At 52.2% G+C, this 12,711-nt stretch overlaps 6 protein-coding genes across 6 annotated transcripts; 4 read left to right on the top strand and 2 right to left on the bottom strand.

Annotated features, from left to right (window-relative positions):
• Positions 1-361: 361 nt before the first annotated feature.
• Positions 362-1,270, top strand: TrAFT101_002071 (uncharacterized protein; the record flags this gene model as incomplete). The annotated part of the gene is made up of 2 exons (XM_024903655.2): positions 362-378; positions 448-1,270. The coding sequence occupies 2 exons, from the start codon at positions 362-364 to the stop codon at positions 1,268-1,270; spliced, it is 840 nt and encodes a 279-aa protein (XP_024763187.1).
• A 663-nt stretch (positions 1,271-1,933) lies between these two features.
• Positions 1,934-2,692, top strand: TrAFT101_002072 (uncharacterized protein; the record flags this gene model as incomplete). The annotated part of the gene is made up of 1 exon (XM_024907831.2): positions 1,934-2,692. The coding sequence occupies one exon, from the start codon at positions 1,934-1,936 to the stop codon at positions 2,690-2,692; it is 759 nt and encodes a 252-aa protein (XP_024763188.1).
• Positions 2,693-4,308: 1,616 nt separating this feature from the next.
• TrAFT101_002073 (uncharacterized protein) lies at positions 4,309-4,998 on the top strand (the record flags this gene model as incomplete). The annotated part of the gene is made up of 2 exons (XM_024903656.1): positions 4,309-4,437; positions 4,516-4,998. The coding sequence occupies 2 exons, from the start codon at positions 4,309-4,311 to the stop codon at positions 4,996-4,998; spliced, it is 612 nt and encodes a 203-aa protein (XP_024763189.1).
• Positions 4,999-5,296: 298 nt separating this feature from the next.
• Positions 5,297-6,732, bottom strand: TrAFT101_002074 (uncharacterized protein; the record flags this gene model as incomplete). Its single annotated transcript, XM_024902413.2, has 4 exons — positions 5,297-5,440; positions 5,499-5,775; positions 5,834-6,020; positions 6,087-6,732. The coding sequence occupies 4 exons, from the start codon at positions 6,730-6,732 to the stop codon at positions 5,345-5,347; spliced, it is 1,206 nt and encodes a 401-aa protein (XP_024763190.2). The 3' UTR covers positions 5,297-5,344.
• Positions 6,733-7,067: 335 nt separating this feature from the next.
• TrAFT101_002075 (uncharacterized protein) lies at positions 7,068-9,587 on the top strand. Its single transcript, XM_024910937.2, has 2 exons — positions 7,068-7,575; positions 7,634-9,587. The coding sequence occupies exons 1-2, from the start codon at positions 7,096-7,098 to the stop codon at positions 9,389-9,391; spliced, it is 2,238 nt and encodes a 745-aa protein (XP_024763191.2). The 5' UTR covers positions 7,068-7,095; the 3' UTR covers positions 9,392-9,587.
• Positions 9,588-9,598: 11 nt separating this feature from the next.
• TrAFT101_002076 (uncharacterized protein) lies at positions 9,599-11,957 on the bottom strand. Its single transcript, XM_024902414.2, has 3 exons — positions 11,363-11,957; positions 10,918-11,073; positions 9,599-10,843 (listed from the first exon to the last, which is right to left on the bottom strand). The coding sequence occupies exons 1-3, from the start codon at positions 11,759-11,761 to the stop codon at positions 9,866-9,868; spliced, it is 1,533 nt and encodes a 510-aa protein (XP_024763192.2). The 5' UTR covers positions 11,762-11,957; the 3' UTR covers positions 9,599-9,865.
• Between the last annotated feature and the right edge of the window lie 754 nt (positions 11,958-12,711).

Genomic DNA, 12,711 nt, shown 5'->3' on the forward strand with positions numbered 1-12,711 from the left:
ATTCTGGCGGTCAAAGATACATCATATAGGCAATTATTACATATCCGAAGCAGTTTTCAGCTCTTTCAGCCCTCAAATATCAATTCATCGGAAGCCCCCGATACACGCAGTCTCCTTTGCGAGTCACTCGCCGAACCCCAGCGCAAATCGCCCCGCCCCCACTTCGGCCATTGGAAGCGTTTTTGATACTTAAACTCTCCCACGGAAAAGCCGATGAGGATCAAGAGAATCTTGCGATCCCTCAGCCTCACTCAACAAGACGAGTCTGCCTCTCATTACTTCTCTCCTCAATTGAGCTGCTAGCATCTCATCGTCAACCTTGTCGAAACAATAGAAGCCTTCTTTATACCCTTTTCTGAAAATGGCTCCCCGAACAGAGTATGTCCTCTTCATTCATGAATCGTCAACATCTCAGCCATGGAGCACTTGAACTAAAGCCATTGTCAGCTTCCCTCCTGTGAGAGCCTGTCTCTTTGACATGGACGGTCTCCTTCTTGATACCGAGGATATATACACACTCTGCGTCAACCTCATCCTGGACAAGTACTCTCGCCCTTCCATGCCATGGTCCATCAAGGCCCAACTGCAGGGCCGTCCTGGTCCCGACGCCAACAAGATTCTCATGGACTGGGCTCAGCTGCCCATCTCATCCCAAGAGTATGCTGTTGAAAGTGCGGCCCTCCATCAGAAGCTGTTCCCCGGCACCAAGCCTCTGCCCGGCGTCCCTGAGCTGTTGACCAGCCTGTCTCGGACAGCGGAGCCTGGCGTTGAGTCTCCCACCGTTCACATTGCACTCGCCACGAGCTCTCACATGGGCAATTTCAAGCTAAAGACGAACCATCTCGCTGACGTCTTCTCCGTCTTCCCCCCTCATCGACGAGTCGTAGGCGACGATTCCCGACTCAAGCCCGGCCGCGGAAAGCCGCTCCCGGATATCTTTCTCCTTGCTCTGCAGACCATCAACGACTCGCTCCCTGAGGGAGAAGCACCCATCAAGCCCGAGGAGTGCCTTGTTTTTGAGGACTCGGTCCCTGGCGTTGAGGCTGGTCGCCGCGCGGGCATGCGTGTGGTCTGGTGCCCTCACCCGATGCTCAAGAAGGAGTATACTGGGCGTGAGGAAGAAGTCCTAGCTGGACGAACGGGCGAGGCCGGAGAAGTCGACTTGCACCAGGTGGGCGAGTTGGGCGACGGCTGGGCAGAGTACCTTGTTTCTCTGGAGAACTTTCCGTACGAAAAGTACGGTATGATTATTCCGCCTGTTAAGGCATAGGTGGTGAGTTGGATAGATAAATTCCACGGCTTTGATCACAACTAACACAATTTGAAGATTTATAGTTCGCATTAAAAATATCAAATGAGAAACGACTGATTTATGGTTGGAATGAAGATACAGCTGCATTTCGAATTGCATTTGTGGAGAGCACATGTACATTGGAAGGAATAGTTTAAAAATTGCGACGGAAAAGAAACAGGCAAAACTAGATTTTAGAATGTTTATCTGGCTGAATTGAGGATATAGAAGAACTTTTTTTTTTTTTTTTTTTTCGTTGCTGGCCCATATTGATTCATCAGCTCTTATAATGCAAAACCATAGGGTAGCATGATTGGAGCGAGTTATAAAGTGTTTGGCTACATATCACAATAAGCCTTTTATAGAAATTGTTGACTAGACGCCGCTGTGAACGAGAGAAATCCTGCACCACATCGCAATTTGTTTAGAAGATGCGATGAACGGTCTGCATGAGACGTTGGCTGAGACATTTTTTATATGTCACGACTGTGACGTAATGCGACATGTACTCGCATTCATTCTGCGCTTTCACATTTTCTCAACCTCATCATAATTCTTTCTTACGACAGCTTGTAGTATCACGAAAACCAACAAAATAGTCACCAAACTCACCAGATAAAGAAAAGAGAAGAGAAGAGGATAATGACTGCTCCCTTCTCTCTTACGCAAACCATCCTCGCCTCCGACCCCCTCGCCTACAAATCGGCCACGCAATCTACTTTCCTTACTCGCGCCTCCGAGGGTCGTGTCTCCAAACACCATCTCGGACAATGGCTCTCCAATGACCGGCTTTATATCCACGGATATATCCGCGGCGTGGGTCGTCTGCTCAGCTTTCTACGGCTCCCCGAGACGGTGGAAGACAAGGCAGACGTCTCCGAAAGCACAAAGCTGCTTCACTGGATGATTGACGCACTGGTGAATATCCGCCGAGAGGAAGAGTTTTTTGTCCGGACCGCGGCGGAATACGGCATAAGTCTCGATCTCAGCGACAAACTCGAAGGTCTCCGTCGTTTCGAGACTCTCTTTGATGGTACATCCCCCGGCGGTGGCGACAAGGCCATTCTACCCTGGCTCGAGTCGGCGATAGTATTCTGGGCAACCGAGAAATGCTACCTCGACGCCTGGTCCGGCGCATCAGCCCGGCTCTCCGCTGTGTCAGATGCCGATGAGGATGGTGGGGCCCTGAGGCGGGAATTCATACCGAACTGGAGTTCCGTGGAGTTTGCGCGGTTTGTCGACCAGCTGGGCGAGATTATCGACTCTGCGGTGCAGCGCGAGATGGCTCTTTGGCAAAATGAAGGCGAGGAGGCAATCAAAGGAGAGTTGCTGGATAGAGCATTGGCAAAGTGGCGCGAGGTGCTGGCTGCGGAGAAGGCGTTTTGGCCGACAATGGAATAGTAATAGCAAACATGGTGCTGGCGTTCAGCTTGGATAAAGATGCACAGCTCTACGCAAGGATATACACTAGGACATGAATTTGATACGGATGAATGAGCAAAGGGAAACAAATGGTAGCCAAGAGTTCTTGGCTGTGATGCTAACCATACCGCCACAGTAAGAGCCAAGAAAGAGTATCCAGAGCCAAGCCTCGCTAACTTACATGGAGAAGATTGGCATCATCAGGGAAAGATGGCGTTCAGCAGATGTCCGATATTGCAGCACGATACCATGCTTTGTACTCTATGCCTAACAAGGAATCTGCAAGCCGGTATGTAAACGATAGCGAGCGGCTATTCCACGGCCCCTCGAAAGAAGTTGCCCGTTGCATCAGATGAGGACGTAACGGGCGGAGGAGCCGCAGCCCACATTAACACTGACTGGGTTCGGATATGGAGTATTAGAGTAGTAGATGCTACAGCATTCGAAACACCTAGTAGGTGCTACGGAGTACATGTTTACTTGTCGTCTCCAGCCACCCTTTCACTAGAACGCACCTAAACCGCAGAGAAAGAAATAGAAAGACTGGAGTCAGCCTTGGCGTCCTCCGCGACGTGTCGGCTGATTTGGCCCGTGTGGCTCGTCAACGTAGCCGCAGACCGTCTGGCCCCTCCCCTGGCCGGAGGCTGAGCGATGGCTGGAATCTTGGCCACCACCGCCGTTTCGGCTTTCGAGGATGCCCCCCCGCTTTGCTCGTGCTTGTCAGTCTGAATCGCCATACCGAGGCGCGGATGAGTTGGACGGCCATGGAGAGAGTTTGGCACTTGTCGGGCAGATGAGCCGAGATGGCATCGAAGCCGTCGTTTTCTATTAATATGCATCGGCGTGCAAATGCCTCGATACGTGTACTGTGAGGCTCGGAGATGCCTCCTTGGTAGGTATCAATAGGCAGGCAATCCACCTGCAATGCGATCCCTCCAGCGCCTTTGCGTCCAGCAGACCTCTAGCACGCAACCGCTGCTTAAAGCTAAAAGTCGAGCCTACCTCCCATAAGCTCCAGACTGTGCCGGAAATGCCGTAGCCCGGCCTGGGTGGCCCTGTTGCAGCCTCTCTTTGTTGGGGCGCATATCCCGGGACGACATGTATGCGATGCTGCTGTTTGCTACAACCGCCAAAAAAAAAGAAGAAAATTTAAAATCGATCAGTATTACATCCCGTCATCATGCTGAGCCAGGCATTGATGTCATCGCCGTCTAGATTCCATTCGACACAAAGGGAAGAGAAAAAAAAGGGTTCGCCCCTTTTGGGAGAGCTAGACCGCAGTGACTGCGCCACGCTCCAGTGTACCTTACAGCTGACTCCAGTAGCACGGCCCAGCCACTGCTGATTTGAAGCCGCTAGACCTGCACGGAAGCGCCTGCAATCCGCTCTTTCCCCCACCCGTCGAATATTGGTTCTCGTGTAAGAAAAACGAATAAATAAGCTTGCCCGTAGCCTCTCGGCCCTGATTATTCTGCTTCTTTCATCCATCAAGTTTCTTCTGATCACCGCGTGACTCTAGTCTCGTTTTTGCGGCTACATTTCCCTCTCGACACAGGCTCCAGTCTTCTTTGCTAGATACATACCCCGCCATCAGAATGTCTGCCAACGACTACTACAACAGCGGCAGCGGCAGCGGCAGTGGCTACCCGCCTCAGCAGCAGTACGGCCAGCAGCAGCAGCAGTACGGCGGCGGCTACCCCCAGCAGCAGGGCTACTCTCAACAGGTAAATTGAATCCAGTCTAACAACAACATGTATGCATATCTTGGTAAAGGCTTTTCAACTGACACATGGTGAAAACAGCCTCAGTACGGCGGCCAGCAGCAGCAATACAACCAGGGCTACCCCCCTCAGCAGCAGTACGGCCAGCAGCAGCAGTACGACCACAACCGCAGCGCCTCTCCCTACGACCAGCAGTCCCAATACGGCCAGCACCAGCAGCAGCCTCCCTACGGCCAGCAGCAGTACGGCGGCCAGCCCGGCTACGAGCAGCAGCAGTACCCTGGCGGCGGCCCTGGCGGCGGCCCTCCCGGCGCCGAGGGCCCCGAGGGCGAGCGTGGCCTCGCTGCCACCCTGATCGGAGGCGGTGCTGCTGGCTTCGCCGCGCACAAGGCCGGTGGTGGCAAGCTGGCCAGCGTGGGGGCTGCTGCTGTGGGCGCCATTGGTGCGAATCTGATTGAGCACGCTTTCAAGAAGCACAAGGAGGAAAAGGAGATGCAGAACATGGCCTATGGCGGTAACAACGGTGGCCACCACCATCACCACCACGGCCATCAGCAGTACTAGAAACGGAAGATGCAAGAGAGGGATGTTTACACGTTATGACTTCGATATATATATTATGAAACGCATGGGTATGGGGCTTTGATGATTTGGTTCTCTTCTTTCTTCTTCTAGAGAAGTATCATGATAAATGAGAGGCGTTAGATCTTTTGCTTATACTATAAAATATACATAATTTCCATCATCAGACAGAGCATCTCATGTGATCCTAGTCCTAGTATATGTAGATATATTAAGCTTATAATTTATGATTAAGCTTATCATTGCTACGTTTAGTTCTAAACTTGAATCCAGGAGACCCCCTTTCCACTAATGCGGGATCCGCTGCATTAATCTTGCATACATGTACTTATACGTGCGTGATTGATTCACGGACTTGTTGGGCAAACTCTTCGATATCTTGCAGGAATAACTTTGGCTGCTCCAGTCTCGCGAAATGTCCGCCCTATTCATCTCAGTCAGTGATGCTGAATCTAAACAAAATTAAGGCGTTGACGACTCACCACTTCATGTGCTTTGAAGAATACCAAATTCGGGTAAAGTTGATGAGCCCAGGCCTTGGGAAGCAGAGCAACATCACGCGGAAACATCGAGTATCCAAGCGGCTTTTCTTTCGATATCGGGAGTGTTTCCCCTTTGAGCATTGTCTGAATGACCTGTGCGTGATATAGGCCGCGAGGGAATGTATCCGTGAACCAGTAGAGGCTGACCATGGCTAGGATGGTGTTGAGGGACAGCGGCTCTCGCTGGTCAGGCCACTCAAGGAGCTTCTCTCCAATCCTAGTCCTCTGTATTAGTGACATGGTTCCTTGAAAATTTGGTCGATGGGATTACTTACCAAGCGAGCAAAGCGAGTGGATTGGAGGAAATAGCCAGTCCAGCGGTGGCAGGACGAGTGCCGTGCTCAAGCACAAAGGCCAAGCCGGTTTGAGCCCAAGTTTCGGTGCGCTTCATTTCATGTGCCTCTTGGACAGATAGATCTTCGGATGGTGGTTTTTCCCCCGTATTTAGCGTCAGCATGTTGACTATATTCTGTTAGTTATCCCTATTTTTTTTTTTTCCTTTTTTGCATGTTTATAAAGATAACTTACGATGAAAAGCTTTACACTCATTATACTTGACTGACATGATCCTCGCCAACATGCTGCCGAGATCACCCCCCTGAGCAACGTATCCGTCGCTGAACCCAAGGCCCATCATTAGCTGGTGCATAATTCCTGCAGCCCGGTCCAGTGTCATCTCAACATTCTCACTGGGACTACCGGAAAGTCCATAATCAGGCAGAGATGGCACAATGACGTGGTATGGTAGAGTCTCGGGCGTGTACTTTTCGGAAAGCAGCTCCATCATGGGCACAAGCTCCAAGAACGAACTTGGGAACCCGTGTAGGAAGACGATTGGCACAGCGTCCTTGTTGGAAGAAAACAAAGCCAAAAAATGTACGTCGATTTTGCCAGTCTCGGCGTCATCAACAGTCATCTTGAAGTTGGGGAACTTGTTGATGCGATCCTCATGCTGGCGCCAGTCAAATGCTGTGAGCCAGGTTTCTTTTGCCTGGCTCAGCCACTCGCGGGACACTCCGAAACGTCCATCAGTGTGCTGATTCCACCATGTTGCAGGCCCAATCTTGGACAGTTTTAGGAGTTCGTAGAATGCAGATAATTCTTTTTCTGGGACGTGCAGGGTGAAAGGCTCAGGCTTGCCTGGCATGTTAGTGGGCGGGATGTTGAAGGCCATGATGAGATAAAGTCAAGTTTTGTTAAATAAACTCTTGGGTGTGGACTGGACTGTAATCAAAGAATACTTTGTTGAATTGACTTCATGAGAAAAGCCATTGGCCTTTTTATAATAATTGTCGTTGCTGAAGGATCCCCGATGCCACGGACGAAAGTCAACCGCAGTGTAATCCAACTCGCACAAGGAATGGAATAGGTGGGGCCACCCAACGTCACCGGCGTCGGCTCGTCCACCGAGATTCCGGTCGAAGCGACGACTTCTCTCCTCCCCGTAATTTGTGTCGCATCTCGTGCAACGTTTACTCCGTACATCAGAAAGTCTTCATTGTATCTCATTCATCTTCTCTCCCAGGGCCACCCTTTGATGGCCGGGTCTGCAATCCGAGCCTCTCTCATGGATGCAGTATCAACTAAGCGTTCTGAGCCGTATCATACGCCACCAGACCAGGAGCACGGAATCGATGGCGGCGGTCCTCATCCAAAGAGACGAAAAGTCCGAAAGGGGACGAGAAGTTGCTGGGAGTGCCGCCGGCGCAAGATGAAATGCATCTTCAGCTCGCCTGCAGACACCATCTGCGTTAGCTGTAAGCGACGCGGTGCCAAATGTGTTGACCAGCAGTTCCCTGAGCACATCTCCACGCCTTTGGACCGGAGCCTTCAGATGGGAGACCGAGTTGTGAGAGTTGAAGCGCTGGTTGAGCAGTTACTCAAAAAGATGTCCAACAACTCGGACTCTTCTTGCTGCGGATGCGCGACGGCACAAGAGGGTGGGAAATCCAATAACTTTAGCAGCCCGGTATCTGTGGAACTATATAGTCGTTCATATGAACCTGAATCTTTAAATGTACGTCTTCAACATTCACAAATGCGTCTTGGGATACAATGCTGACTCATTTTATTAGCATCAAGAGACTCCTCAGTATGAAATCCTCGATTGCGACAGTAACGGTGGACCTTCACATCTAGTTTCTAGTAAGAGGCGTTCTGCTGAATTGGGTAGACAACACCAGGCACTGTCCCAAGCTCTGTACGAATCTTTACCTACGCCAAAAGACATCGACATAATCTCCAAAGCACGTGGCGACTTGTCTGCGCGCTTCTACCAAATGCTTACCGTTTCCTACAATGACCTCGAAAAAGGCGATCCTCAATCATTAGAGAGCCTTTTTGAGCCGTCAGGACCAAACGCTCACCCCGTTCTAATAGGATTATACATGCTCAGGATTGCTACCTTTCTACAACACCTCCATCCTAATCTTCATAAAAACCTCAAAGGCTTATCGGAACCGCCGCGCCAGATCATGAACCGCTTATTCAACACCGCCGTCAGCCTCGTGAATGCAAACGAAAGTCTCATCAGCAACATCGAAGGGATAGAGTGCGTGATGATGGAGAGTCTGTGGCATACGAATGGCGGAGATTTGCGCAAAGGGCTGGTTGCAATCCGGAGGGCCATGACAATTGCCCAGCTGTTGGGCTTTCACCGCTCCAGGAGCTCAGCCCAGTGCAAGCTGCTCGACTCGGAAAGACAAGTCCAGCCGAAATTTATATGGTTTCGCATTGTGTTTGCAGAACGACACATTTGTCTCATGCTGGGCCTCCCTCAAAGCTCCATCGACCAGAGTATGGCTTCCAAGGAGATGCTCGAAAGCGACACGCCCATGGGACGTCTTGAGCGCATACACTGCGTCATCGCATCTCGTATTCTGCAACGCAACCAGTCCGAGCCAAGCCCCGATGACTTTGCCCTGACGCAGGAATTGGACAAGGAGCTGCAAAAAGCCGCTCAAGATTTACCTAGAAAGTGGTGGCTTCACTCCAATCTCGCCACAGTCCTGGACGACCCGGAGAAACTCTTCTGGGATATGCGACGGCTCTTCCATCAGCTGTTTCATTACACTCTTCTCAACCAACTCCATCTTCCTTACATGCTCCGCTCGTCGCTGAACGGACACGACAGCCAATACTCCAGGGTAACATGCGCCAACGCCTCCCGCGAGGTCCTCGCGCGGTTCATCACGTTCCGCAGCGCCGATCGAATAGCCTTTTGGTGCCGGACGATGGATTGGTTCTCTTTAATGGCCGCCATGACGCTGCTGATAGCACATCTCGACGGGCACCGCCGCGGCTCCGAGTCTGCAAGATTAGAAAACTGGCTGACGCACCAACGACCCGGTGACCGTGCGATGATAGAACAGGTGCAAGAAAGCATGGAGGAAGTGAGCCAACGAAACGGCGATGCCCTAGGGGCACGGAGCGTACAACTGCTACGAAGACTACTGATGATTGAAGCCGAGGCGGCTGGCGGCCATGCCGAAAACGTCAACAGGGTAAGCGTGCAGGTCGCGGCGGCTGATGAGCCAGTCGATGAAGACAGAAGCAGCGCCGTGCGTGTGTACATTCCATATTTTGGCACCATCAACATCGCGCGTGGGGGAATCATCTCCAAGGAAATGATCGTGAATGCATCTGATCGAGGCGGGATACAAGGCCCTGAAGGACGTCTTGCTGACGACGCTGCTGGAGCTACAAAGACTTGGAGCAGCACGCTTGCAGATGCGGGATACAGCAGCAGTAATGGCTCACTAATAGAAACACTACCTAAGAGCTACTCACAACAAGAGGAAGATGCTCTATTTACCACTAAGATTGATGACTAGGCTTATCAGAGTGTTGACATGGCTTTTTTTGATAGCTTGATGAGAGAAGTTGGAGACGGGCCTGCCGAGTTGGGGTAATAGACTGGGCGTTGGCTGCATAAAGATGATACAATTTCAACTACGTTTAGCGAAGGACTCAAATTGTAATTCTACCAGGCATAGTAGAATTTATTCACATAAATTTGCACATTTAAAATACACAGTAGTCATTATATTAATAGACATATATAATATATATATATGGTATATATAAAGCATATTTTGTATCATTTCATAATTATCATACAGTGTCTGTCTAATTCCACTGCTTCAAGGCATCCACAAAACCCCGAATTGATATCCAAAACAAAGTTCATAGAAGCCAGAGTCCTCATTTCCCATTTCATTAGCATAACAACAAGCAAAAAGCAAGATGTACTCGAGACATCATCCAAGTAAAGGGTATCCAATATATATTTCTTCTTCTTCTTCTTCTTAAACCTCCTCAACGGCCTGCTTCTCTCCCGCAGTAGAGTCCCGGGCCTTGTTGTCAAACTCCTCATGGTCAACCTTTGCCTTGTCATCCCAGCCAGCAACAATAGCAGCGTCGTGATCGTAAGCGACATCGAAGCTCTTGCGAAGCTGCTCGGGGCCAAGGAAGGTCAGGACAATGACGTAGACATAGACGCAGGCCATGAAGATGCAGATGACCTTGCCGTAGTCGTAACGAGCAACGCCCTTGGTAGTGGGCGGCAGGGGGAAACGCTCGCCAATGCGGGCCTCGATGGTGGAAGATGCCGATGAGACGAGGTTACCCAGCTGGTAGGCGGTACCGACGACAAAGGTTCTGAAAGCACCGGGGGACAGCTCCATCAGGTGGATGGGGATGACGCCCCAAGCGCCCTGGACGCAGAACTGCTGGAAGAAGGCGGCGGCCATGATGGAGGTGTCGTGCACGAAGGTGTATGGGTAGAGCAGGGCGCCGCCAACAATGCAGCAGCAGATGATGCTGAATCGACGACCGACGGACTGACTCAGGAAACCAACAACCGTTCCACCAGTCATGGCGCCCAAGTTGGCAACAACCTGCGTAACTGTGACCTTGTTGGGGCTGAAGGCGAGCTGGTTGGTCAACATGGTCGGGTAGAGATCCTGGCTGCCGTGGCTCATGAAGTTGAAGCCGGCCATGAGCAGGACGAGGTACGTCAGCAGCAGCCAGTGGCGCTTGATGGCGACCTTGCCCTCGGAGATGAAGACGCTGCCGACAGACTTTTCGTCGCTCCGGTTGCGGCCGGCCTCGATGCGCATGCGCTCGCGCTCGCGGTAGGTCTGAGTTTCGGGCATCATCAGGCGGAAGGCGATGAAGATGACGGGGGGGCAGGCGCCGAACCAGTACAGCGGGCGCCATCCGTGCGAGGTGGTGTTGACGAGGCCGCGGGCGAAGGCGGCGGCGAGGAGGTATCCAAAGGCGTACTGTTGGAGGGGGAAATATGAATGAGCATGTTGAAGCACAGCAGAGTTATGAGGCGGAGAGAGAAATAACTTACACCTTGCTGGAGGATGCCGGACATGATACCACGGGCCTCTGCCGGGCAGTCTTCCAGGGCTGTGGCCGCTGCGTTTCCGTACAGACCGCCCATGGCAACGCCGAACAGCGCGCGACAGGCGAGGAACTGCTTGTAGGTGTTGCAGAATCCGGTTCCCTGCAGATTTCAGCCATGGTTAGTTTTTTTTTTTTTTTTTAATTCTCCTAGTCTGTAGTTTTTGCAATTCAATAGCTCCGGCAGTTGCTATACGCGGCTCAGGTGCCGGTATTATAGCGCTGCTCGGCCACTTGGCGGGGGGGTTTTCAGGTAGAGTTTGGCCAAGGCGGGTGGCACCGCCGTGGCTCTCAGCAAATCTTGGCTGCATCTCTGCCAAGGGCCAAGAGCCAAGAGCCAAGACGGCCCATCGCCAATGCATGAAATACGATCGGATGGGGAAATCGCTTACCAACTCCAGAGCAATGAACAAGATGTTGTTGACGATGAACGGCCACTTGCGCCCGTAGCGATCGGCAGCCATACCAAAGGCGATGGAGCCCACGGATCGGAACATGAGCACCAGCGTGATGCCCCAGGTGATGTCGATGTTGGCCTTGCCAAACTGCTTGGCCAGGTCCGACACGGTCAGCGACACGGTGAAGAAGTCAAAGGCGTCCCAGGTCCAGGCCCAGAAGGCAAGGGCGAAAAAGGACCACTGCTGGCGGTTGAGCATGCGCAGCAGCTTCCACGGGTTCGGCACGTTGAGCATCGGCGGCTTCAGCGACGACACGCGCGTGGCCAGGTAGCGGCCAGCGCTCATGCCCTCGTAGTCCTCGGGGACCCAGTACTCCTCTCGGTTCCCAACCATGGTGGGCGGTTTTTCTTGCTCTCTTTCTGTGCTGGACGACGATGGCCTGGATGGGAGAAGGACAGGGTCGAGCGGGAGGAGATGAGGAGAGACAGGAAAGGATCTTGGAGATGGAGACGAGAGGGGAAGAGGGAAGATATATAAGTGAGAAGGAAGCGAGAAATGCGGAGGAGTGGTGGATAGCAAAGACGAGGAGGGGGTCGACTTAGACGCAGGCGAGCCAAGTTGGGGAACCCCAGAATGTATAAAAGTGGGATACTCCAGGATGAGGCTTACTGGGGAACCGCAAGCAGACACTCCACGCGATGGCTAGCCGGGCCATCACCCCCGGTCTAGGCTCTGGAGCCGTGAAAAACTCTGTCTTTCTTTTGCTGCAGGGACGCCCAGCAGAGCTGCAAATACGAGCCGCTCATACATGCTTGGATTGGGTGTTTGGACGCACAAGAGCCGTGCGCATTCGGACCCAGCCCAGGGCAGCATGGGCCTAGAAAAGGTGGCTACATACGTGTATTCTCTGGCCGTGCCTTCTCGCCTCCATTCTCACTTCGATGATGCAAGCTTAATTTGTTGCGTTGTGGAATCGGCATCACCACTAGCTGAGATGATCCCGTCAAGGCAGACCCCAGCGTATGCGAAGTGCCGCGTGTATCTCCCAACGAGACAATACGGCCGCAGTAAATAAAAAAAGTTAAGGTTGAAGCAGAAGGGAGGGAAATCACCGAGCATGGCTGATCCACCCGGGTTGGAGCCAACCGTGGATGGCGTCCAGTCACGCAGGCTGCCTAATGGGGTGGGATCCATCCCACATCCCATCACCGGCGATGTACTACATGGATGGCTTGAGGCAGCGGAGCGACAATGAGGATGGCGAGGTCTGTGTACTGTGCGGTGGCACTTGAGCCCTGGTCAGGGCATCGCATCTTCTGGCTCTACAGACACAAGACAGACAC

Source organism: Trichoderma asperellum, chromosome 1 (genome assembly GCF_020647865.1).
Source record: "Trichoderma asperellum chromosome 1, complete sequence".
Taxonomy (NCBI): Eukaryota; Fungi; Ascomycota; class Sordariomycetes; order Hypocreales; family Hypocreaceae; genus Trichoderma; species Trichoderma asperellum.

Coding starts and splice junctions, on each gene's coding strand:
- TrAFT101_002075 (XM_024910937.2), top strand. CDS start 7,096: ATGGCCGGGTCTGCAATCCGAGCCTCTCTCATGGATGCAGTATCAACT. Junction 7,576..7,633: donor ATGAACCTGAATCTTTAAAT/GTACGTCTTCAA, acceptor TCATTTTATTAG/CATCAAGAGACTCCTCAGTA.
- TrAFT101_002076 (XM_024902414.2), bottom strand. CDS start 11,761: ATGGTTGGGAACCGAGAGGAGTACTGGGTCCCCGAGGACTACGAGGGC. Junction 11,074..11,362: donor TGTTCATTGCTCTGGAGTTG/GTAAGCGATTTC, acceptor TGAAATCTGCAG/GGAACCGGATTCTGCAACAC. Junction 10,844..10,917: donor CCGGCATCCTCCAGCAAGGT/GTAAGTTATTTC, acceptor CCCCTCCAACAG/TACGCCTTTGGATACCTCCT.